This window comes from Hemitrygon akajei, chromosome 8 (genome assembly GCF_048418815.1).
Source record: "Hemitrygon akajei chromosome 8, sHemAka1.3, whole genome shotgun sequence".
Lineage (NCBI taxonomy): Eukaryota > Metazoa > Chordata > Chondrichthyes > Myliobatiformes > Dasyatidae > Hemitrygon > Hemitrygon akajei.
Window position 1 is genome coordinate 121,442,978 of NC_133131.1, and position 27,219 is coordinate 121,470,196.

Sequence of the window (27,219 nt, forward strand, 5' to 3'; positions counted from 1 at the left end):
CCAAGACAGAATTTATGAGATGGTTCATAATTTATGAGTCAGTGGTGGAGGCAGATACACTAGTGAAGTTTAAGAGACTACTAGACAGGTATATGGAGGAATTTAAGGTGGGGGGTTATATGGGAGGCAGGGTTTGAGGGTCGGCACAACATTGTGGGCCGAAGGGCCTGTAATGTGCTGTACTATTCTATGTTCTATGTTCTTTAGATCAGCTTGTGCTTAAGCACACTAGGGGAAAGGCTGCTCTGGAATGAGTGTTGTGTAATGAACCAGATTTGATTAGGGAGCTTAAGGTAAAGGAACACTTAGGAGACAGTGAACATAATATGGTAGATGTCACCTTCCAATTTGAGAGGGAGCAGTAAAGTTAGATGTATCAGTATTACAGTGGATTAAAGGGGGTTATAGAGGCATATCGGAGCAGCTGGCCAAAGCTGATTGGAAAGGGACACTAGCAAGGATGATGGTCAAACAGCAATGTTATAGTTTCTGGGAGCAATTTTATAGGCTTAGTATTGATACATCCCAAAGAAGTATATTAAACATCGGATGATGTAACTGTAGCTGACATGGCAGGTCAAAAACAATATAAAAAGAGATGGCATATAATCCAGCAAAAGTTAGTGGGACATTAGAGCAAAATGCTGGAGGAACTCAGTGGCCATACGGCATCTATGGAAAACAGTACAGTCAACATTTCAGGCCAAGACTCTTTATCAGGTCCTGATGAAGGGTTTTGGCCTAAAACATCGACTGTACTCTTTTCCATGGATGCTGCCTGGCCTTCTGAGTTCCTCCAGCATTTTGATTGTACTGCTTGGATTTCCAGCATCTGCAGATTTTCTCTTGTTTGTGATGAAGAAGGAAAAGATGGAATATCAAGGTAAGCTACCCAATAATATCGAAGAGGATACCAAAAGTTCTTTGTTATATAGAATGTAAAACAGAGGTGAGAGTGGACATTGGACCACTGGAATATGACCCCAGAGAGGTATTAATAGGGGACAAGGAAATGGTGAACAAAGTAAATAAGTGGTTTGCATCTATTTTCACTGTAGAAGACACTAACAGTATGCCAGAAGTTTGAGTGTGTCAGGGGGCAGAAGTGTGTGCAACTGCCATTAGGAGAGAAAGATGGTGCTTGGGAAGCTGAACGCTCTGAAGAGAGTTAAGTCACCTGGACAAGATGGATTCCAGCTCATGGTTCTGAAAGAGGTACTGAAGAGATTATGGGGGCATTAGAAGAGATCTTCCAAGAATCTCTAGATTCTGGAACGATTCCAGAGGTCTGTAAAATTGCAATGTCACTCCGCTCTTCAAGAAGGGAGGGAGGCAGAAGAAAGGAAATTATAGGCTAACCTCAGTGATTGGGAAGTACACTGTTAAGTACGAAGTTTCAGTGTATTTGGGGCACATAATACATTAGGCCAAAGTCAGCACAGTTTCCTGAAGGGAAAAATCTTATCTGACAAATCTGTTGGAATTCTTTGAGAAAATATCAAGCAGAACAGACAAAGGTGAATTGGTGGATGTTATGTACTTGGATTTTCAGAAGGCCTTTGACAAGTTGCCACACAAGAGGCTGCTTAGCAAGATAAGAGCCCATGGAATTACAGGAAAGATACTAGTATGAATAGTGGATTGGCTAATTGGCAGGAGGCAAAGACTGAGAATAAAGGGAGCCTTTCCTAATTGGCTGCTGGTGACTAGTGGCGTTCTGCAGGACTTGATGTTGGGACTGATTCTTTTTAAGTTATATGTCAATAATTGGGATGAAGGAATTGATGGCTTTGTGGTCTAGTCTGCAGGTGATATGAAATAAGCTAGTGTTGAGGAGGTAGGAAGTATGGACTAAGATAGATTTAGGAAGCACCAAGGAGTTCAACATAAGCAAGATGGCAGAAATTCCAGTCTGACACCAGGTCTCTAAGTTTTCAGCTTCCTCCCTACAATGTGTTGGTCTAAATACGAAAAATAACAGGGATGCTGATTGGTACTGAGTGAAGGAACATCAATGAATAATATACTTCACTTGCAATGAAGATGGCATGAATGGTGGGAGACTCCTGAAAACCTAATAAGAACAGAAATGCAAGCTCTTCAGCTCCTTGAATTGGCTCACCCACACAATATCATGGTTAGGTCTTAACCTTCAATTAATGTTGCCATTAGATCGTTTTACTGTCTGAAAGTCCACTGATTCCAGTCTTAAATATATTCAAAGACAAAGCATTCTGAAGGTATTCTGAAACTGAGACAGAGAATTTCAAAGATACAGCCCTTTGTATAGCTCCCAGAATTTGCACTTGGTTGGGCATATGGAGTGAGCCAATTGGGGGAGTGGGTAGTTAAAGGAGGAAATGCAAAGATATACAAGGAGAAAAGAAACAGGTAGGATCAATGACACAGGAAGGCAGTTAGGGAGTAGTAATAGAAAGATGACTGGAGAGGGTAAGAGGAAAAGGTTGGGTGAAGAAACTAAATGGAGGAGGGAGAGTGGAAGGCACTGAACAGTAGAAGGATAAGGAGAGAAAATACTTTTTGCCTTGATAAAGCCACAACAGTTAAGTTAATTATAAACATACATATCATTATACAATGTAAAATGTAATCAGCTGAAAAATACTTGCAAAAGCTTAGCCATTAAAATATTAAAATAATTATACTTTCATTTGGTTTTTTTTTTTGAGATTCTGATGTATTGCACCTGTGATTTATACTGTTAAAACATGAGCATATGTGTATATTTCACGTGAAACTTTAATTTCAACAGACGCACATAATTAAGATTGATTTTAGGTGGAGAAATAAATTATTTGCACACACATACTGCCAACTTTAAATGCACCATACTGAAGTAATTTTTCAATAGTATGGAAGAACACTTCTTAAAGAATCAGTACTTTAATTTTATTACCTTTGTATGGTACCAGGGTTAAGAACGCCTCAATGTTTGTGGTTCAAAAAGCCTTTACCATGACTGTTGCTTCTCCCAAAAACTCTTGAACTGTCGTCTACTTCAGCCTGTAGTTTCACAGTGGGCACGACAAAGACAGAGGACACTGGTGATGAAGAGAAATATAGAGTCAAAATGGCAACATGCTGGCATTTTTTGACATAGAGATTATTTATTTTCCTAATACAGTAACAAATCAATTTAGTTTTCACCATGAAATTTTCACCACTCCAAGGTGAGGACCCCTCAGGCCAAAAATAATTGCTTCTTTTAGTTAAAATCATTTTTCATGGGAAATGCAATTAAGCTTATTTCATTGTTCATTTGCAATGTTAGAGTAACTCCAGGTGCTTCCAGAACTGGAAATATTTGATAGAAGTTCCAGGATATATTTATCTCATCAGTTATTTTGAAAGCTAGCTTTCAGATTTACACCATCCGTATATTTTTTTTAAATTTTAATAAAATTTGCAAGCATTCTTCTTCTGCAAGATTTCTAATTTTCATAATGTTCAAAATATAACTTGACACTCTCCAATTTTCCACTGTTTTAGAAAGAAGAATTAGATCACATAACACGACAGGTAGTCTCTGCTGTAAAACAACAGGATAGGTTATGCCTGTGAACCTTCACACTAGGAGTTGTTAATTCCAGTCAGTCTACTTCAGTCAGGATTCAAGGTAGACACAAAGAAATTCCCCAAAAGGAAGAGCAGAAGTTAATTACCATTCATAATTTTTATTTACAAAACATGGAGCAACAAAAGTCAGCCCACATCTACCTTATAAGTTTAATTACAATTGAAGGAGATAAAAAGTGGAGCTGGCAGGAGAATGGCCAGTTATATTCCAGTTTAAAGATAACATCTGTTATTGACTATTCAAGCATGTCATGGTTAATTATTCATGTGCTCCACAGTGAATTAATTTATCATAACTTCACTACAATCTTTTGATATAAAAAAGGATTAAGAAACTAAATACGTGGGGAGTGGTTGGATCACATGCTGCACACCTTCACAATAAAATAGTTAATATAAATGAATCAGAATTAATTTGGATTATGGATAGTTAAAATTTGTCAAGTTGCATTTTCTTGTTGTAATTATCTACAGGAAGCAGAATGTTTCTTCACGACATCTAAACATTTCTCTGAGGCATGCAGCAATGGTGTTATTTAAAAATATGTAGATTTTCATCTTTGGTCTGGTCTTCAAAAGGATTTTCATCAGTCACTGTTTAGAGCTCTACACAGACCCGTTCTGGAAACGAATATCACCTTACAGTTATGCTTGTGCAAATAACCTGCTGAGCACTGATAAAAGGATTAATACAGCAAAATTCTTAATATGGAAAATAACAAATTAAATTCTCATATTAAAATTACCACCCTTGAGGTATTTTCTTTCCCAATTTTAATTCCTCTCTGGTGTTCTGCATAGATTGTGTCTGTTAATGATTGAACAAGTATTTCTCAGTTGGCAGCCTGTTCCAGTATGATAATATGGGGCATCTTTTAAAAAAATATATACAATATATATTGACTGAACTAGATGTATCCACACTACAATAATGAACTGGCAACTGTGTAATAAGTTCAATTAACCCAGATCTCACAGTAACATATTCAAAATGCACGAGGCCCCATGAGTTTATCTACTGCTAGCAATTTGTAGCCATCCCTCCTGAGAGAAGGAGATTGAGATGTCACCACGTATCATGGATTTGGTCAATGCCTTTTACCCAGTGATTTGCAAAAACCTTGTGCCTCTCACTAATGTGCTCTGTGCAAGTGGGAGAATTCAGCTCAAATGTCAGCCATTTTCAAACCAAATTCGATTAATATCAAATGTTCAAATAATCAAAACAATAACTTACAAATGGTTATTTCACTGCATTAATGGAACTTAATTAGATTAATTATAACTCCTTATATTATTTGTATAATATTAATGCAATCCAAAAAGTAGAATGCATCTAAATAAACAAAGGTGTATACATGTGTATGTATGTTACAGACCTAAATTTGTCTATGCACGGTATTGATTAAAGTTAGTGTACTGAATTCAAGTAACTACTTTGTATTCAATATGTAGAAAAAGTCATCTGTAATAATCAGCTATCACAGTTGGTGTTGCTAGCAAGACAAAAGGAATACAGCTGTAAATGGCCAAAATTGTGTGCATTTCAATCAAATGTAACCAAAATGAGCCACAAAATCTACAACCTGGCATACTTTGCTTTCAATATTTCATAGTGATCATGTCAAATTCTGCAGAGGGCTGAGGGAATCCATTGTACTTAAACAGGTTTAGAAGACCAGGAGTTGCTTCATGGAGTTTCTTTTTGCTGAAGGGCCCCTAAAGTTTGCTATGGGCTTCCAAACCATAAATAGAATTTGACTTTTTCCTGCTTCCATTTCCAGAACACATAAACAGATATGACGGTTGTGTGCAAATCATGTTGAAAACATTAAAACATTAAAAAAAGAACTGGCCAATTTTTAGTATCTTTCTTAGTCACCCCTATAAGGACATTGGAAATAGATGTTAACAGATATTGTCAATGGTACTTCATACATTAAACATCTCAGATCCAATAGTTGCTTCCTTTCCAAAAGCCTTCTTCCATAATTTTGCATCCATGAACACTTCTAGTCATATGAAACAAAGTGGTGATAGGATTAAAGGAAATGTTGAATATACATGTGCTACATATTTTAGATACTTCCTTCAGTAATAACTAAATGAAGATAATCCAGAGCCCAATTTCCATGTTTTATTTTGCCATAGATATATTTATATAAATATATTTTGCCATAAAGTCTTTGTAAAGCTTACTATAGGTCAATATACTCTCCTTCTTCTGGTTTCCATTCACTGGATGTCTGTATCAAGGAGTGCAGGATTAGTGATGTATTCTCTAATACTTCCATATCCATTTTGGTCAAACAGACTTCCTCTCTGGTCATTTTGGGACACTGTCTTCTCCTTTGATGGGGGAATCCTCATCGCTCATGACCAATCATGATTCCACCATGGTGTATCTTTACGAGTATCCTATCTTGTACTGCCCTATTTCCAAGAACAAGTTCATCTTTGAACTCTACAGGATGAAATCTGCATTGAATTTTTCTTGATTCTTTCAACTCACACCTTTAAAGAGAACTTTCAAGGTGATCTTGCACTCTGAATGCATAACATTTATTGGACTTGGCTAGGAAGAATATTTTAACTGAAATCCAAAGCAATGTACACTATTCCCAACTTCCCTCGCATCTTGGCTTTTGTCCATCCAGTGGGAATTATGTTCAGAGAATTAATTTCATTTGACACCAAGTACAATTATATTCAACTAGTACTCTGAATCTGACCTGGCCTCTGAACCCAAATGGCTCATCTGGGTCATCTGGAATGTCACTCTGTGGACATTCAATTTCCTCTACATTGCACACTGCTTGTAGAACAGATTTTCCAATTGCCATCAGCCATGCCCTTTCCCATAAACAGGACCGTTTTCATTTCAGTTATTCATATTACCATCCACAAGGCTTGGATTATCAGAACCATCTTGGCAGTATTTCCACTCTTTCTGTCATCCATCTCCAGGCTTTACCACATTTCTGCTCTAGCTTTGGGCGGCTATGCAGCTTTATATGCTGGTATACACTTCCTTTGAATTGACTGTCTCATGCAGCAACCAGTCCCTCAAGATGCACAAATGATCTAATGAGCCAACTAGCTTAAAACTACAACATTGAAACTACCTGTTAATAATCACAACTCTGTTAAAAAGCATCAGAGGATTCTTCTTGCTCCTTGATGTATGAGAAAAATTGCTAACTATTTAACTGCTTTATTCCCAGGTAGACTGCAATATGTTTACAATGCATTGAAGACAATCTCTGGCATTGCATTTTAAGGCTTTATAGTTATGGTATCATTCCCTCCTCAATATATTTCATCAGCCAGTGCTTGTGAGAGTATGTTTCATTATCCCCATTATTCACTCTTGAAAAAATACTCATGAAATTAGTCAGTTTTTTAAAAATATCTGCAAAGGTACATCATTAATGTTGGAAATACATTTATGTAATTCATGTAAGGAAAATGGAGAGTTATGGGCTGTGTGGGAAGGACGGATCAGGTTGATTGTAAAGATTGGGACGACATCAAGGACAGAAGAGCCCACACTGAGCTGTACTGTTCTATATCCTACATTCAATCACTGTATCTGATTAAGGACTAACCAGCTTTCTTATAGTTATTTCTTTTCCCAGATGAAACACCAGCTATTAACCTTTCACAAGAAACAATGATTAAATGAGCCACATCATTGGGAAAAATGTAATTATTCACAAACATGTGACATGGCCTGGCACACCAACTGGGATCAGTAATTTCCAGTTGGCAATGTTATACCAAACATTCAAACAGCTCTCGGAATGGTGGTCAGTCCATGTAGATTACTATGCTTTCAGCTGTCTGAGCCATAAGGACGTGTGCTCTTCCTTAATCCCCATGATTACCCTCCACCATGTACGTTTGCATCTTTATTTTGGGGAGAGGGTCTGAATCCATGCTGTCTATGCCCCCCACCCCTTTTTTGTGTAGGCTTTTGAATGTAGGGGACATGCAGGCTCTTTGCTGATGTATTACAAGATGCAGGCAAAGGAACAGCTGCCTTTCACATTCTCTAGCTAATGGTCTCGGAAAAAATAGAGTGCAACTGTAGTCTTAAATTTCAGAAACAGCAGTCATTCCACAAGATGTTGTAATGACCTATCCCTGGCCTCTTCCAATCCGACATTAGACTGTAACACCACACCTCAGCTGCTCCTTGCCAATGGCAGGGACAAGCAAACTTTGGATCGTAGATATGAGGGAGTGCTAAGCATTGCAGCTGTAAATGTGTCCATAGTGACAAGAATTTTTCAGAAGCTGATGTATATCAGCCAACAGAAAGACTCAATTCAATCCTGTAGGGAGAAGCAAGCAGAAAGACTCGAAGATGGGGCCTCCCTACTATTCTTCTGTATGTCTGCTGGATACTATAATAAGTCTTCCCGTCCGCACAATGATTTTCTTTGCTTCTGCGTTGGGACTGCACATGGTAAACAAGGGAAATGAGAGGCCAAGAACAAGTATTCAACACTCCTCCGTCTCAGTCACATCACTCCACCATTTTCTTCAGTTCTCCATGAGACTGAAGGAGTGAGAGTGTGGGACATTGCAGACAAGACCAGTCAAAATGCTACATTCTTGACTTTGTGCAACAAGAAAGGAAAGACAGTATGTTTCTACCTCAGGATAGTGTCTAACCTGAATAAGAATCTGTAGATAGTGATGATGCTATTATCCTTGCCCTCTTGGAAATGGACACCGGACGATGAGCAGGGTGTATAGAAGGTGGCTTGGTATGTTGCGAATCTCTCTCTCTTTCATCTCCAAACACATATGCAGGGAAAGAGGGATGGAGAGAGGGAGAGAGACAGGACTCCAATTTACTCTCTCTCGCTCTGGTTCCTTCAGTATGCACACAACCCTAGGGAATGGTCCTTGGCCCTCAGTTATTTATTTTTACATTAATGACCTGAAGGTCAATGTAGTATAAAGTTTCCAAACTTGATATGAAGATAGATGGAAGGGCAGGCTCATCACGACATGTCCTTCCATCTATTATTGTATCAAACATTGCATTTGCAACATTATGATCCTGCAAAAGGATGTATACAGACTGAATAATTGGGCAAAAAGCTGGTAAATGATACTTATTGTGGGGAAAGTGTGAGGCCATGCACTTCTGTATGAGCTCAGGTTATTACCTCGATGAGGTGAGACTTCAAATTAGTGAAGCTTGTGGGGATCTAGGTGTACTAGTGTATGAATCAGAAAAAGTTACCAGGCAGTTTTAAACAGTAGTTAAGGCAAATAGCATTTTTGCATTCATTATTAAAGGGCTTGGAGTTTTTAGGTTTTGTTACAATTGTACAGGTGTCAGTAAATCCTCACCTGGAATACCTAACAAAGAGGATATAGTTGGATTGGATACAGACCAAAGAAGAATCGTTAAGTTAATTCCTGGTGCCAGAGAGTTGTCCTATATAGAGAGGCTACACAGTTAGGATCCATGCTCTTTGGCATTTAGAAGAATGGAGGGTGACCTTATTCAAGTCAAAAAGGTTCTAAGGCAGCTTGACAGGATAGATACTGAGATGCTGTCACTATTGGGTGAGTTGAAAATAAGAGAATATACCAAGAAAATGAGGGATCCTCATTAAAACTGAGGTGCGTAGAGATTTCTTCTCTCAGAGAGTAGCAAACTTCTGGAACCCTGTGCTTCCAAGCATGATCAGGTCATTAGATATAAATGCAAGGAGAATATAGATAAATATTTGACAGATTATGGAGTTCTGAGAGGTAAGTGGTACTGGCACAGAAAAGGAGTTGAGGCCAATATAGATCACAAACAAGAGAAAATCTGCAGATGCTGGAAATCCGAGCAACACACACAAAATGTGAGAGGAACTCAGTAGGCCAGGTTGCATCTAAGGAAAAGAGTCAACAGTTGACGTTTCGGGTCCTGACCAAGGGTTCTGGCCTGAAACATCGACTGTACTCTTTTCCACAGATACAGCCTAGCCTGCTGAGTTCCTCCAGCATTTTGTGTGTGTGTGTGTTGCCAGTACAGATCAGCCATGGTCATATTGAATAGTGGGAAAGGCTTGAGGAACCTGGTGGCCTGCTCCTCTTCCTTTTTTCATGTTTATTTCTCTTCCATCCATCTGCACTTCTCACCTGCTCTTCCAGTCTGTTTTTTGTAGTTTCTTTTATCCTTCAGTTTATTTCAGTTCTTACTGTTTACGCTCTATTTTTGCTGGCAGAACATAGCCAGCCACACAGCAGTACATTTTGTGGGTGGAGGGGATGGGGGCTATGGTAGGACAATGGAGAGAAGGGGATAATCCTGCAAGGGTCACAACATGTGGGCAGATTACAAGCCACAGCTGTCACAATTGAGCTTGTGTGGAATGGCATATTCAGGGATAGCTTTTCCCAAACTGCCAGCAGAAACGCTCAGTTGACCAATCATTCATTCTCATAGCATCCCACTTGAAAACGAGAGAGAGGATTAGCAATCATAGCCTACTGGAAATTATAAAAATTCTCAGGGAAGGAGGAAGGACGAGTAGGAAAATTGAAAGCAAGAGTCATCATAATCAGCATTTAACAGCAATAAAATTGGAACAATCTCTTATTAGTCAAAATTGAAAGCCAATTTCCATTTTTCAAAAATGTTATACAGCTTAGAATGAAGTTTTGAAGAGGACTTGATTTAGTGTTTATGCTACATGCAACCACGGCCTCATGCACTAAAAATTGCATTCAATGTATAGGCAAATATCTTTCGGTAATCATCTTTTAAATCTAGATTTCATAGCAATAGTAATTGATATCAGAATGCTGAGAACAGGGAAGTATTGTCTGAAAAACCTGCAAACATTTAATTCATCATATGCTTTCTTTTCACTACCTAGAATGCACCCTCTCTCCAGAGAGCCACATATGGCTTGACAGTAAAAATCTGTCTGCAAGAGCTGTCTCTCATTTGCAGAATGTACCTTAGGAACTGACAACTGAAGCTTCCAAAACAAAAATTCACACAAAATGACTTCAATGATGATTGATATGTTAGGAATGCAATCCCCATATCCAATTTTAAATGAAATACGTCAATTTTTCCGAAATTTGATTTGCCAGTAGCCACAGCCAAAATAAATAAAACATATACTGCTGGTGTGTCAGCCCAATGATGTACATAGTAAAAAGCGTAACAGCACTGATCTTCAAATGAAATAAGTATACATCACAAAAATTCATAAGTTCTTTTGCTAAACCGTAATATTTTTTTAAAAACTATTTTTTTATCACTTGTGACTTGCTGTTCCTTTGAAAGTTAATTACTGAACTGCAATGGATTTCCAAATGCTCTAACAGGCCATCAACACTCAGTCTAAGCTGCTGGGCTGCAGGTTGCTCTCTTCTTTTAATGCTTCAGGCAAACAATTAAAATGACAGACAAGAGAGACACAACTGATCCAATGCTATACTCCAACAATAAATGTCAGGAAGACTCTGATGGTTTCTCTACCAGAACCACATGAAATAAACGAAAATAGATTTTGCAAACATGGCTTACGAAATGCAATCTTTTGCTTTTGTTTATTATCTAGCCAGAAAGTATTTTCTGTATAGATTATATTGATACCAATACATAAGCGTCTACAGTGTATTAAAATGAGTAAAGTAGATCTAGCATTACTATAAAGTACTATCTACTTGTTAGCACAGCATGGGTTAATATGCACAGTGGGAATCTTCTCCCTATGGTGCTGGTAGAAGCATTGCTCAGGTAGAGTCTGCATACTGCAGACTTGTGCACATACACTTGTTCCTTTCTATCATCAGTCTCAAAGATCATATTACATATGTGAATCCTGCCCGAAACTGATAGCAATGTGTTGATTTACTACAGGAAGTCCTGCTATTGGAAGTTTGATCTTTAACTCTTTCCAGTTTAGAGAAACCTCTGGTTTAATTTGCTACAGGGTCAATGTAAAGACAATAGTAAATTTACACGATTTTCCCCCATCAAATTGTATTCTGGCATCACCTTGTAGAACCAAGAGAAAGTAATGACTCTCACTAAACCAAGAAAAAAAGTCAAATGAAATTACAGACTTAAAAGATTATAACAAATTATAGAATCTAATAATTGTAATTCAGATGCTCCAATATAACTAACAGTATTTCTTCAGCCAGTTTCTGAGAGTCTTTAACTAAAGAAACTGAGTAAATTTTGTAAGACGAAAGAAAAAGGTTGATAAATTTTTCACTTAATAAACAAGGACCAACACACACACAAAATGCTGGAAGAACTCAGCATGTCAGGCAGCATCTACGGAGAGGAGTAAACTGTTGATGTTTCGCGCTGAGACCCTACAGAAAACAAGATAACTTCTGTTAAGGTGAAAGAAAGCCACATAGCAAGTGCAGCACTCTGAATGTTCCTCTGCTGCCACAATCCACTCTGGAAAACCAGTCCTTTCTCACTGCGGACAATCTCAGGATTTATTACAAGGCAACAGCATCGATCATATTATTCGGTACACCTACTCATCCGCGCAAACATCTAATCAGCTAATCATTTGGCAGCAACTCAACGCATAAAAGAATTCAGACATGGCCAAGAGATTCAGTTCAGATCAAACATCAGAATGGGAAAGAAATGTGATCTAAGTGACTTTGGCCATGGAATGAACCAGAATCCGAATTAGGTTTAATATCACTGGTATATGTCATGAAATTTCTTATGTGGCAGCAGTACATTGTAATACATAATAATAAATACTATAAATTTCAGTAAGTATATACTGTATAAAATAGGTAGTGTAAGTTAAACAAGCAGTGCAGAAAATACTGAGGTAATGTTCATGGGTTCATTGTCCATTCAAAAATCTGACTGCGGAGAAGCTGTTCCTCAAACACTGAATGTGTGTCTTCAGGCTCCTGTACCCCTGCTTGATGGTAGGTGCCAGACACGGTTGTTCTGAGTATCTCAGAAACTCCTGAGTGTTTCATGAACAACAGTTTCCAGAATTTGCAGAAAACGATGCGATAAACAAAAAAGCTTCAAGTTTTGTTAGTGGCAGTTCTGTGGGGGAAAGCGCCTTGTTAATGGCAGCAGGAGACCACACCAGGTTCCACTCTTGTACCTAATTAAGTGGCTGCTGAGTGTGAGTGCAATTAACTTCAGTCTCAAACAGATTATCTGTTTGTCCTCATTCCCTGATGTCCCTGATGCACCATCAATAACTCTCGGGGACGTGAGGCAAGATATAGACTTTTATTGGCTGGAAGAAAGAACAAGCAGCAATTGACCACCACCCTGCATCCTGGAGACTGAGACCAGGGCGGAGTCCCCAATCGCCTTTATATCGGGGTCCGTGGGAGGAGCCACAGGAGCAGTCAGCGGGGGGGGGGGGGGGGGGGGCGTGTCCAGACAGGTATATGTAGTTCACCACAGTCCCCACCATCACAGAACGCAGTTTTCAGTAACGCGTTGCATTCTACATAAGAATTAGAAACAGCTAATGGCACTAGATACTGCAAAGTGTTTGGTATTAGACAACATCCCAGCTAGTGTGCTAGTAACCAAGCTACTCTGGTACAACTATAATACTTACCTGTGCCTTTCAGTACAGAAATTTGACTCAATACTTCCTACCCACAAATAAAGGACAAATGCACATGGCTGACACCATCCAATCAGTTTGCACATGATCATCAAATAACGGCAGACATCTAGTCAACCAATACCCCGTTTCTTAGTGCTCAGTTAATTTTCACCAGAACCACATAATTCCAGACCATTATAACCCTGGTGCAAACACGTATGATGTATCTGAATTCAGGAGGTAGGGCGATTATATCCACCTTTGGCATCAAATCATTTAGCTGAATGTTGCATTAAAGAGCCATGGTAATAGGAATTCAAGAGCAAAATCTCCACAAACAGGAGTCAAATGAAAATAGTTGCAGCTTTTGGAGATCCACCACCCCAGTTTCTAGACATTACTGCAGCAGTTCCTCAGGGCAACTTTCTGGGCCAAGCAACCTTAAGCTGCCTTCCTTCCATTGTAAGTTGAGAAATGGAGATGTCTGTGCACTTCTCTTTGTAACTCTTTGGAAAATGAAATGGTCAATGTTTATCTGCTGAGTTTTTGGTGACATTTAGACATGGGCTGATAACAACAACAAAAAAACAGCTGTATCACACAAGTACAAGTAATGTTCTGCTCCAGCAAAGGGTCTCGGCCCAAAACGTCAACTGTACGCTTCTCCTTGGATGCTGCCTGGCCTGCTGAGTTTTTCCAGCATTTTGTGTAGCTAACTTCCAAAGCTTGACATTTAATGGTATCTCAATTGCTAAGAACTCACAGTCATATCCTGCGTTCATTATTGACCTGTAACATAACAGAACGAACCTCAGAAATGCTGCATCTAAAGAACCTGGGAATTCTGTAAAAAGCAACTCACCTCTGGGCTCGCACAATATTGCCACTCACATGGAAAAGATCCAACCTTGAAGTAGTTCACTATCCAGCCTGTTTAATTGGTAGCCAATCCACCACACACAGTACATCCACATCTACCCCTGGTCTCATGTCACATTGTGGCTGTAGAGTGTACTGTCTACAAAAAGTGATGACAACAGCTTGCCAAGGCATCTTTGATAACATTTCCCAACCATCTGACCTTCACCATTTAGAAAGGCAAAGACATCAATTACATAGGAAAACTGCAGTGTGGAAGTTTTATTCCAAATTATAAGCCATACTTTGAATATACACGCAGTGGCCACTTTATTAGGTACACCTGCACACTTGCTCATGAATGAAAATACCTACTCAACCAATCATACGGCTGCAATTCAATGCATTAAAGCATGTCAACATAGTCAAGAGTGTCAGTTGTGGTTCAGATCGAACATCAGAAGGGGGAAGAAATGTGATCTACGTGATTTTAATCATGGAATGATTATTGGTGACAGACGGGGTGGTTTGAGTATCTCAGAAACTGCTGATCCTCGGGGATTATCAGTTTCTGGAGCTTACAGAGAATGGTGTGAAAAACAACAAGCATCCAGTGAGCAGCAGTTCTGTGCATAAAAGCACTTGGTTAGTGAGAGAGATCAGAGGGGAATGGCTAGACTGGTTTAAGCTGACAGGAAGGAGACAGTAACTCAAATAACAATGTGTTACAACAGTGGTGTGCAGAAGAGCATCTCTGAACGCACGACATGTTGAACCTTGAAGTGGATGGGCTTTGGCGGCAGCAGACCACACCAGGTTCAACTCCTGTACCTAACAGAGTGGCCACTAAGCGGCTATTTATTTACTTAGGGATACAGTGCGGAACAGGCTCTTCTGACCCAACAACCCACTTATTTAAACCTAGCCTTATCACAGGACAATTTACAATGACCAATGCACCCACTAACTGGCACATCTTTAGACTGTGGGAGCAAGCCAGAGCACCCAGAGGAAACCCACATGCTCATGGACTCTGAACTCCGACACCCTGAGCGGTAATAGCATTGCACTAACCCTTACGCCAGACCTGTTTCTTCCTCACTGCCGAAGCTAAATCTTGGCATTCTGTTCACTGAGTGGGACTACGTCGATGGCAGCCATTCAAAGTAACAGCTCACCACCAGCTTCTTAGAGACAGATGAGGAAAGACAATAAAAAGCTAATTTGATGCTCACATTCAATAAAGAATAAAATAAATTCTGATTAAAATGGACCTTTATTTGCTACCATATTTTGTGATGCAATTCAGAGAATTACACTTCTAACCTTAAAATGCTTTGGTAGTATCTTGCATGACCAACAAATGAAATGAGGAAAAGTATCAATAAAAATAAAGTATTACAGTACTGGACAGCCTATTTGGCCAATCCAATAATGTTTTGCTGATATTACTGCCAATTTATAAAGTTTACTCCTGTTTATCATTTATATTACACCATTCCCTTCACATTCATGTGTTCATTTAAAAGCCACTTTACAACACCAAACTGATTCCAGCACTTCACCTGGTAATCCTACCAGTCTGTGTAAAAAAAAACTTGCCCCTCAATTTGCCTTTAAATGCACCCACAACCCCCTCCTCCCACCTAACCTTAAAGTCATGTCCTCTGGTGTTTGACATTTATACCCTGGGGAAAAGATTATCTGTGCCGCTCATAATTAAAAAAAAATTCTTATCACATCTCCCCTCAGTGTTCGATGCTCCAGGGTGAACAACATAAGTTTGATCAACAAATCTTTATAAACCTTACCCTCTAATCCAGGTTGGATCCTGGTAAACATTTTTTGTACCTTTTCCACAATCTCCCCATCCTTTTTATAATGGGGTGAGTAGAATTGTATATATACAGTGTGTGGTTTAATGGAGGTTTTATGATAACTGTAGCATGATTGTACTCAACACCCTACCAGTGAAGCAAACATGCCATACACCTTCTTTACCATTTCATCCACTTGCATAGCCACTTTCGGTGAACCAAGGACCTGGACCCCAAGATCCCTCTATACCTCAATTCTATGAAGGGGCCTACAAGTTCAAGTTTATTGTCATTCAACTGTACACACGCATACTGCCAAATGAAACAATGTTCCTCCAGACTAAGGTACACAACACAGTATGTATGTAGAACTCACACAAAACACATAAAGTGATATTACCACAAATAAATTAACAAATAATAATGTGCATTTACAACTCATTAACAGCATACTTTCCATTAACTATTAACCATTAACTGTATACTTTCTCCTTCAGTTTGATCTCCTGAAATGCACCTTCACTTATTCAGCTTAAACTCCATCTGCCACTTCTGTGCCCATATCTATAACTGATATAAACTCTGATACACTGTCTACAATACCCAACAATTCTACTCACTAACTGCCATGCTCCCGATGATCTACTCGCTATCATACGGTTGCTAGAAAATAAACTAGACTACCTCTGCCTGCATCTGGGTCAGTGGGAGATAAGGGACTGCTACACACCCGTCCTGACCAAAACATGGCTCTAGGACACCACTCCAAATTTGGCCATTCAGCTAGAAGGCCTAATCTTCTTTTGGGCGGACAGAAATGCTGCGACCTTTGTCAAGACCCCTGGAGGAGGTTGGTGTGTCTATGTCAGTAAGAACTGGTGTATGAACTCCTTGGTAGCAATGGCCCACAGCTCACCACAGATAGAGTTTTTAATGGTGAAATGCAAGCCCTTCTACTTACCAAAGGAGCTCACTGCCATTGTGACTGCTGTTTACCTCCTGCTAGTGCTGAGGAAGCGCTGCAGGAACTCTATGGTGCCATCTGCGACCTCCAAACCACTCACCTCAATGGTTTCTTTATTGTTGCTGGTGAGTTAATGCCAACTTAATAACAGTCCTGTCAAAGTTCTACCAGCATGTCAAATACTCATCCAGAGGAGAGAAAGTACTGTACCCAGTCTATATCAGCGTTTGTGGTGCCTCGAAAGCTGACCCTACCCCCACCTCAGATACCTAAAATCACATATCCATTTTGCTAATCCCTGCAAACAGACCACTGGCTAAACAAGTCAAACCAGTTTCCAGGGAGATCAGACGGTGTCACCTAAGCCCTGCAGGACTGTTTTGAAAGCATGGACTGGAGCATATTCAGGGAGACAGCTGTTTACGATCATCTCTTCAACACTTATGAATATGCAGGATCCGTGACTAGCTACATAAGAAAATACATTAAGGACGTTACTGTGATTAAACATTATACTGCCAGGGCAAATCAGAAACCATGGCTGATCTTATCAACCCTGCAGATCTGCCACCCACTGCCACTAACCCCACAGATCCCTTACCCCATAACTCCCATTTCTACCTCCTACCCAAGATCCATAAACCTGCCTGTCAAAGTAGATCCTTATTTTCTGCTTGTTCCTGCCCCACCAAACTTATATCTGCATACCTCAATTCTGTTTCTTCACCCACCACCCTCCCCCCGGTCTAGTCCCTTCCTACCTACATCTGTGACACTTCACATGCTCTTGGTCTTTTCAATTACTTTAAGTTCCCTGGCCCTGATCATCTCTTTTTCACTATGTCTAGTCCCTATACACGTCCATCCCCTATCAGGAGGGCCTTAAAGCTCTCTGCTTCTTTCTAGACAGTAGTCCCAACCAGTTCCCCTCCAACACCACTCTCCTCTGCTTGATGGAACTGGTCTTCACTCATAATAATTTCTACTTTGGCTCCTCCCACTTCCTTTAAACCAAAGGCGTAGGCATGGGCACTCGCACGAGTCCCAGCTATACCTGTCTTTTTGTCAGCTACATGGAACAATGCATGTTCCAAGCCTACACAGGTATCACAGTCCAACTCTTCCTACGCTACACTGGCAACTGTATTGGTGCTGCTTTCCGCACCCATGCCAAGCTTGTCAATTTTATCAACTTTGCTTCCAACTTCCAGCCTACCCTCAAATTTACTTTGTCCCTTTCCAACACCTCCCTCCCTTTTTCGATCTCTCTGTCTCTATCCCTGGAGGCAGTCTGTCTACTGATATCGTTGATAAACCCACTGATTCTCACACTACTTGGACTATACCTCTTCCAACCCTGTTACCTGTAAAAATGCCATCTCCTTTTCTCAGTTCCTCCATTGCCACATCTGCTCTCAGGGTGAGGCTTTTCATTCCAGAACTACTGAGATGTTCTCCTTCTTTAAGGAAAAGGGCTTCTCTTTCTCCACCATCAACGCTGCTCTCACCTGCATCTTTTCCACTTCATGCATATCTGCCCTCTCCCCAGCGATAGGGTTCCTCTTATCCTCACATAGCACCCATGATCCTCCACATCCAGCACATAAATCTCTAACTTCTGCATTTCGAACCGAATTCCACCACCAAACACATCTTACCCTCCTCACCACTTTCCACTACCCCTATGTGACTCCCTTGACATTTGTCCTCACCACTGATCTCCCTCCTGCTACATACCCTTGCAAGCAGAACAAGTGCCATACCTGGCCCCTACACCTCCTAACTCACCACCATTTAGGGCCCCAAACAGTCCTTCCAGATGAGGCAACGCTTCACCAATGAGTCTGTTGGGATCATCCCCTGTATCCAGTACTCCCGGTGTGGCCTCTTGTACATTAGTGAGACCCAATGTAGACTGAGATACTGTTTCACCAAGTGCCTATGCTGCATCATCGGAAAAAGTGGGATCTCCCAGTGGCCACCCATTTTAATTCCACTTTCCATTCCCACACGTCAGTCCATGGCCTCCTCTACTGCCGCGATGAGGCCACACTCAGGTGGAGAAGCAACGCCTTCTATTCTGTCTGAGTACCCTCCAACCTGATGGCATGAACATCGAATTCTCTAACTTCTGGTAATTGCCCCCACTCCTCTCCTTCACCATTCTCCACCTTATCTCCTTTGCTGACCATCTCCTCTCTTTGGTGCTTCTCTTTCCCTTTCTTCCATGGTCTTCTATCCTCTCCTATCAGATTCCGCCTTCTCCAGCCCTTTAACTAATCAACTTCTTAGCTCTTTACTTCACTTCCTCCTGGTTTCACCTATCACCCTGTACTTCATCCTCTCCTCCCCCACTTTCTTATTCTGACTTCTCCTCTTTCTTTCCAGTCCTGATGAAGGGTCTCGACCTCAAACATAGACTGTTAACTCTTTTCCATAGATGCAGCCTGTTCTGCTGTGTTCCTCCAGCATTTTGTGTGTGCAACCCTGGCTGACTGCAAAGGTTTGTGCTCTGCTTAGGGATGGTGATGCTGTCTTCCGATTGGGGGATACGACAGTTCTAAGGTCAGCAAGAGCCACGCTCTTCCGTGCCATTGGGAAGGCAAAGCAAGAGTACTTCTATTCTACTTCTTAGAAGAGTACTTCTAAGCAAGAGCCTTCTATTCACAACTTGATGCAATGAATGATGTGACAGAGGAAAGCCCTCCTCCCGCGTGAGGAATAGGCACCCTGTCTGGCCATAGCTGAGATGAGGAGGATCTTAGACAGGGTAAATCCACACAAACAGAGGGGCCATTCAACATACCTGGTCAAGTTCTGAGGGATTGTGCAGTCCATCTAACAGAGGTCTTGATAGACATTTTTTAGTATCTCTTTGTAACAAACGCCTGTTTCTGCAGGCTTCAAGGCAACCACTATCATTCTGGTGCCTAAGAGAGGACAGTAACTGACCTAAATGATTACTGCCCAGTGACACTCACCTCAACCTTCATGAAGTGCTTTGAGCGGCTGGTAATGGATCATATAAAATCCCACCTTTCAGTTATATTGGACGCTTTCCAGTTTGTCTATCGCTCAAATTGATCCACTGATGATGCCATAGCCTCAGCCCTCCACTCCAACCTGTCCCACCTAGAAAACAATGCCTCATATGCCAGGATGTTGTTCATTGACTTCAGCTTCTCTGTACCTGGATCTCGGGCTTCTCGGCAGAAAGACCCCAAACAATCCACGTTGGCAGCAACATCTCATGATCAATCACGCTGAGCTCTGGTGCCCCTCAAGGCTGTGTGCTCAGCTCGCTGCTGTTCATGCGGCTGACTCAAGACTGCATTACCAGATCCAGCTCAAACCACATCATCAAGTTCACTGACAATAAACAGTGGTTGGCCTCACTGGCAACAACGATGAGTGGGCATGCAGAGAGGAGGTAAAGAGGCTTGCTAAATGGTGCGAGAACAAAACCTTGCATTTCAATGTGGACAAGACAAACAAGATGATTGTGGACTTCAGAATCAACCACTCTCCATTGCACATCGACACCTCTGCCATGAAGAGAGTGAACAGCACAAATTTCCTTGGTGTGCACAGAACAGATGATCTAGCCTGGACCCCCAACACCTCATTAGCCAAGAAGGCACAGCGGTCTCTGCACCTGCTGTGGAAATTAAGGCATGCAGGGCTCCCCACTCCCACATTAACAACTTTCTACAGGAGCACCATCAAGTGTCCTGTCTGCTTGCATCGTTGTGGCCTACAGAAGCTGCGAGGCATCGGATTGCAAGAGTCTGAGGATAGTAAACACTGCAAAGAGGATCATGGGGGTCTCCCTTTCCCCCTATTTGTGACATTCACTGGGACATTGTATAGAAAGGGCCCAAAATACCACTGAAGACCCCTACCACCCATCTCACAATCTCTTTGATCCACTTCCGTCCAGAAGGAGGTACAGGACTGCTGGACTGGGTAACAGCTTCTTCCCCCAGGCTGTGAGACTCATGAATATTCACAAGCTGTTTGCTCTTTATCTATGCTGTGCACTTCATGTGCATTTTGAATCATATTATATTAACTTATCTGTGGTAATATTTTATTTCATGTGCTATGTGTGATATATGTATTGTGGTGCACTGTGGTCCGGAGGAATGTTGTTTCATTTTGGTTGTACCGTCAAATGAAAATAAACTTGAACTTATTTGACTTGACTGCAACTTCACCAATCTTGGTATCATCTGCAAACTTGTTAATCCACCTATCTACATTTTCATCTAAGTCACTGATGTACTGTACAGTCGGCCCTCTTTATCCGTGAGGGATTGGTTCCGGGACTCCCCACGGATACCAAAATTCGTGGATGCTCAAGTCCCTTATTCAACCTGTCTCAATCTAGTGGACCTTAGAACCCAGCGGAACCCCAGACCTTATTTAAACTGTCTCAGTGCGGTGGACATTAGGACCTGGCGGCAGAGATCTGAATCCGCAGTGTTTCTGTTCACGAAAATAATCAGGATCCCGATTGAAAATAAAGTGGAAATAATAAAGTGATCAGAGGTGAAATGCCATCGGTCATTGGAAAAGCGTTAGGCTACGTCGGTCAACAGTTGGAACAATTTTAATGGAGCATGTGAAAGGCCCTGCCCTGATGAAAGCAACAATTATTACTAAGCAATGCAGTGGTTGAAGGGTCTCGGCCCGAAACGTCGACAGTGCTTCTCCTTATAGATGCTGCCTGGCCTGCTGTGTTCCACCAGCATTTTGTGTGTGCAGTGGTTTAATTATTGGGTTTTGGGGTTTTGATCCTCCACATCAAACCGACACGGAAAGAGAACATGTTTGGAAGTGGTCTGTCACTGGATCGAACTCGGGAACTTCCCGAGCCCGGCACTGAAACATACGTTCTTAAGCGTTTTATATGCATAGGAAGGTAAAATATATACTATATACTAAGAAAAACGTTGATTGAATTCGCGCATGAGGAATTCGCAGATAAGGAGGGCCAAATGTATATTACAAACAACAGATTCTTGTGGAACTGCACTGCTTACAGACCTGCAGCCAAAATAACAGCATTCCCTCTTTACTTTCTGTCTTCTTTGGACAACCTAGTTCTCAATCTTTCTCCTTGTTAAATACTGCTATAGTACTTCAGCCACTTGCTCTGGCTCCAAGCACAAATTCTCTCCTTTATCTTTGAGTGGACCTACCCTTTCCATAGTTATCCTCTTTACAAAACACCTTGGATTCTCCTTGGATCCTGTTCACCAAGGTCATTTCATTGCCTTACTGAGCACATTCCTGCTAGCTTTATATTCCACAAGGGCCCAGACTAACTTTAGCTTCCAAACCTTACATATACTTCCTTTTCTTTCCGGACTAAATTTAGGATGTTCCAGGTCATCCAAGATTCTCTTACCTTACCATCCTTGTCCTTACTCCTTACTAGAATATGCCAATCTTGAATTCTGATCAGCTGTACTTTACTCAACTCTCATGTGTCAGACAGCAGCTGCTCCCAATCAACACCCTTTAACTCTTGTCTTATGCCATCAGTACTTGCCCTCACCCAATTTAGTATATTCTGGTAAGATCCAATTTTTATCCTTGCTTACTGCATAACTATCTTAAACATAGTGAGTTGTGGTCGCTATTTTCAAAATGTTCACCCACTATTTCATAAATCACCTGACTTGGCTCATTTCCTAAAACCAGGTCTAATATTTTCTTGCTTGTAGTTGGATTCACTATTTCTTGTTTCAAGAAACTGTCTTGGATGCACTAAAGAAGTCCTGTCCCATTTAAGCTTCTTACATGAAGGAAATTCCAGTCATTACTGGGGAAGTTAAAGTCCTCCGTTATGACAATTCTGTTGTTTCTGCACCTTTTCATAACTTGCTCCAAGTTCATTCCTCCTCCCCATAATATCACATTTGGAATATACACATTTTGGCCCATCAGAAGCAACATGTTCATTAGCATATTCCTTGCTCTCCTTCTCTTCCATCTTTCTTGTCCTCAACCTGACCACTTGCTGTCGTATCTCCCTGCCTCTCTAGTAGTGCTAGCAAACTGTCAATGAGGATATTGGTTCCCCTCCAGTATTGATGCTAACCGTCCTGTTTTTCTGAACAGAAAGGCAAGTAACATGAGCTTATCTACGAATAACAGGCTGTACTCCACATCTAAGGCAAGTAATGAAAGCCTTCTACTTCCAAATATTTACATAGACTCCCTAACTTTAAACTTCTGACAACATTTTTATGCACCAAAATATGTACAACTTTAGGTCTTATACTAGGACAATAATCCACGTCACATTTGTTCTACTTAAGATTCTGGTAGCCTGAATAAAATTGAGCTCACGTCATCAGTCTGAAGACAATAACAAGTCCGGTTTCCTTCCACAATCCAAAGACATACCAGTTGTTAGGTTAATTGTAAACTGTCCCATGATTAGGCTAGGGTTAAACGTGGGGTTGCTGGAGGTGCGGATCGAAGGGCTGGAAGAGCCTATTCCACGCAGTATCCCAATAAAAAAAAACAACCCAGGCAAAGTCGGAGAATAAACAATATAATCTGCTTTTCTCTAGATAATTTGACAATTCAATTATTCTTCACATAAATTACAGTTAATGGGTTTTCAATAAATTTGATCGTGAAGGATACAGAAGACAGACAGATACACAAAACAATCTAAACACAAATTTGTACCCAAAGTTGCTCTCCATTAAACCTTCTTTGCTCTGGAGGTAGAGTAAGTGATTTTCCTTCCAACAGCACTGTAACCAGAACACACATGGCAGTCTGCACATAACTGTTTCTTCAAAGATTATATGTACTATTTGCTCTAATTTGTATTACACTGTCACACAAAGCATCAGTGTTTGTTAGTTTTTGAATACCTTAAAAAAAGTAGTAGTCTGCGGGACTTTGGCAGATTGGGAGAATGAGCGAGAAGTGACAGATGGAATACAGTGTAGGTAAGTGTATACCGTAGATGTCGGATTATAAGCCGCTACTTTTTTCCCATGCTTTGAACAGCATTGAACATAGCGGCTTATAATAAGGTGCGGCTAATAGAAAGTTTTTTCCCATGCCGCCAAAACATTTTGCCTCGTAACAGTAGACCAATAAAATTGATGAGTAGTTCACAGAGGTCCAATGAAATTGTACGATAAATCAAGCGCACTTCACAAATTATTGTAAATCAGCCATTTGTACTCACCCTCATCAACATGGAAAACACTCGAAGAAAAGCATATGATGCAGCTTTTAAGTTAAAGGCAATCAATCTGGCGGTTGAACAAGGAAATCGAGCTGCTGCGCGTAATCTTGGCATACATGAATCGATGGTGAGACGGTGGAGATTTAATTTGGGACTGCCGCTTCAGGTCAGGAATGGCTCACGTGATATTAGACAGCAGTACAAGGGAGGGAGGGAGCGAAACTGAGGATTCCGCTGCACAAAAACAGTAAAACTCGTGTGTGAATGGTATCGGGCCAATAAGGACACAAGTGTCCGATGTTACCAAATACCGGTAGGTATAACAAAGTTTAGCCTTACCAAATATGTGTAGCGAGGGTTTGGTTTGGGGGAAAAAGGAGTATAAATAAGAGCAGAATGTAAGGGGAAGGCAAAACGCGTTCTGCAATAAAGCCACGCTGCACTGTAATCCGGTGTTGGTTGTCTCTCTTCCAAAACGAACACAGGGCAGAATTTGAAGCCCAACACGTGTAATATCTTTCTGTGTAAATATCTCATATTACAAGCGGCCGAAAATTCGGTGCGCCGAAAATCCGGTCCGCCGGAAATCCAGTGCACCGAAAATCCGGTCCGCCGGAAATCCAGTGCGCCGAAAATCCGTTCCGCCTGAAATTCGGTGCGGCCTAAAATCCGAAGCGGCCTGTATAATAAAAAAAATGATTTTATTTCTAAAATTAGAGCCAGCGGCTTTTAATCAGGTGCGCTCTGTAGTCCGGAATCTACGGTAGTCATGCACTTCAGTAGAAGGAATAAATGTGTAGATTATATTCTAAATGCAGATCAAATTCAGATATCATAAGTACAAAGGGACTTGGGAGTCCACGTGCAGGTTTCCCTAAAGGTTAACTTGCAGGTGGAGTCGAAGGTAAGGAAGGCAAAAACAATGTTAACATTTATTTTGACAAGACTAAGTTATAAACTCTAGAGTGTAATGACCAGGCTTTTAAGGCATTGATCAGACCGCACTTAGGGTATTGTGAGCAGTTGGGACTCCTCATCTAGAAAGGACGTGCTGGCATTAGTGAGAGTATAGAGGAAGTTCACAAGAATGATGCTGGAAATGAAAGCGTTAACATATCGTACGAGGAACTATTGATGGTTCGGGGCCTGTACACATTGGAAGAATGAGGGGTGATATCATCAAATATTGATGGCCTAGAATTGAGTGGACATGGAGAGAATGCTTCTGGTGTAGGAATCGAAGGGCCAGAGGGCACAGTCTCAGAATTTAAGGTTGTCCCTTTTCAACAGAGATAAGGAGGAACTTTGTTAGCCAGAGGGTGGTGATTCTGTGGAATTCATTGCCACAGATGGCTGTGAAGGCCTAGTCATTGGGTATATTTGAATACTGGAGGGTGGTTGGTCACTAATAGTAGTACAAAACAGACTTTAATAGATGCTTTCATTTTTTGCTACTGCTCAATTCCATGTTCATCTCCTTTGTTTCTAACAGTGTAATCACAGAGTAATCTAATGCAAAGGACATTTGATCAGAATTGAAGAATCTGTATTTGGATAGATCAACACTTGAATAGTTTGTGAAGGTGTTTCTGTAAACGACGTATCATTTCACATTTGGAAAATATCTCATCTTAAGAACAATGCTGTATCTCAATACATTCAGGTGAATCAAGTCATGCAATGAAAGTATATTTATAACTGACTATTATTTTAACTTCAGAATTGGAATAGAAATTGGTTTATTGTAGTCACGTGTACCAAGATACAGTGAAAAACTTGTCTCCATACTGTTGATATAGTTCGGTTCATTACACAGTGCACTGAGGTAGAACAGGATAAAACAATAACAGTGTGGAATAAAGTGTAATAGTGATAGAGAAAGTCCAGGTAAACAATAAAGTGCAAGATTGAAACAAAGCAGACTCTGAAGTCAAGCGCCTATCTTACTGTACTAGGGAACCATTTAATAGTCTTACAACAACAGAGTAGAAGCTCTCCTTCAGCCTGGTGTTGTGTGCTTTCAGCTTTTTGTATCTTTTGCCTGATGTGTGGAGAGAGAAGAGAAAATGTCTAGGGTGGTAGAATCTTTGATTATGCTTGCTGCTTTGCCAAAGTAGTGCAAAGTCTAGACAGAGTACACAGATGGGAAACTGGTGTTTGTGATGTGCTGAGCTGCGTCCACACTGCTCGGCAGTTTCTTGCAATCACCTGCAGAGTAGTTGCCATACCAAGGCATTATGCATTCAGACAGGACGCTTTCTATGCTACATTGATAAAAGTTGCTAAGAGTTGACAGCGAAATGCCAAATTTGTTTAGCCTCCTGAGGAAGTAGAGCTTATTGTGACAACAATGTGGTTGGACCAGAGCAGGCTATTAGTGATGTTTACTCTTAGGAACTTTAAGTTCTCAACCTTCTCGACTTCCACACCACTGATTTAGACAGGACCATGTGCACTACACCCCTTTCTGAAGTCAATGACCAGCCCTTTGGTTTTGCCGAGTTTGAGAGAAAGGTTGTTGTCATGGTAACATGTTCCTGAGCTCTCTATCTCCTTCTTGTACTCCCACTCATTGCTGTTTGAGATATGGACCACCACCGTGGCATCATCTGCAAGCGTGTAGATGAAATTGGAGCGGCATCTGGCAACACAGTTATGTGTGCACAGGGAGTAGAATAGGGGGTTGAGGATGCAACCTTACGGAGCACCAAAGTTTACAATCATAGAGGAGACGATGCCACCTTACTGGTCAGGGAGTCAAGAGTATACTTGCAGATGGAGTCATCGACTCCCAGGGTTATAGTTTGCTTTGAAATATAGTCCTAAGCTTATTTATGAAATAATCTACTTCCATAAAGAATGAACAGACTTTCTTTGTACTGACAATGAATTGCACTTTATCCATTACTCTGGTGAACTCACTTTTGCTATAGATGCTTTGCTGCACAGTCAGCTGTCTCTATAAATTTGAACTTATCACCCTTTATTTGACCACAGATTGATGTAATATACTGGTTGCCAGGGGGAGAAAGAAACTCTAAATTATTGCTTGCAGAGATTGTATGACTAAAAACACTATAATCTTGGCAAATATAACCAGAACATCTGCAGTCACTAAGGAACCATCAAAATCAGGTGCCACTTGGATCTAGACCTCCAAGTTAC

The 27,219-nt window shown here is 40.8% G+C and overlaps 1 protein-coding gene across 5 annotated transcripts in view; it reads right to left on the bottom strand.

Annotated features, from left to right (window-relative positions):
• The window catches only part of cdk14 (cyclin dependent kinase 14), a 590,315-nt gene that overhangs the window by 130,973 nt on the left and 432,123 nt on the right, over nt 1–27,219 (bottom strand). For all 5 annotated transcript variants that reach the window (XM_073054502.1, XM_073054501.1, XM_073054505.1 and 2 more), the window contains one exon: nt 2,918–3,062. In XM_073054502.1, coding sequence (XP_072910603.1) covers nt 2,947–3,062 — 116 coding nt within the window. In that variant the 3' untranslated portion in view covers nt 2,918–2,946. The remainder of the gene's footprint in view (nt 1–2,917; nt 3,063–27,219) is intronic.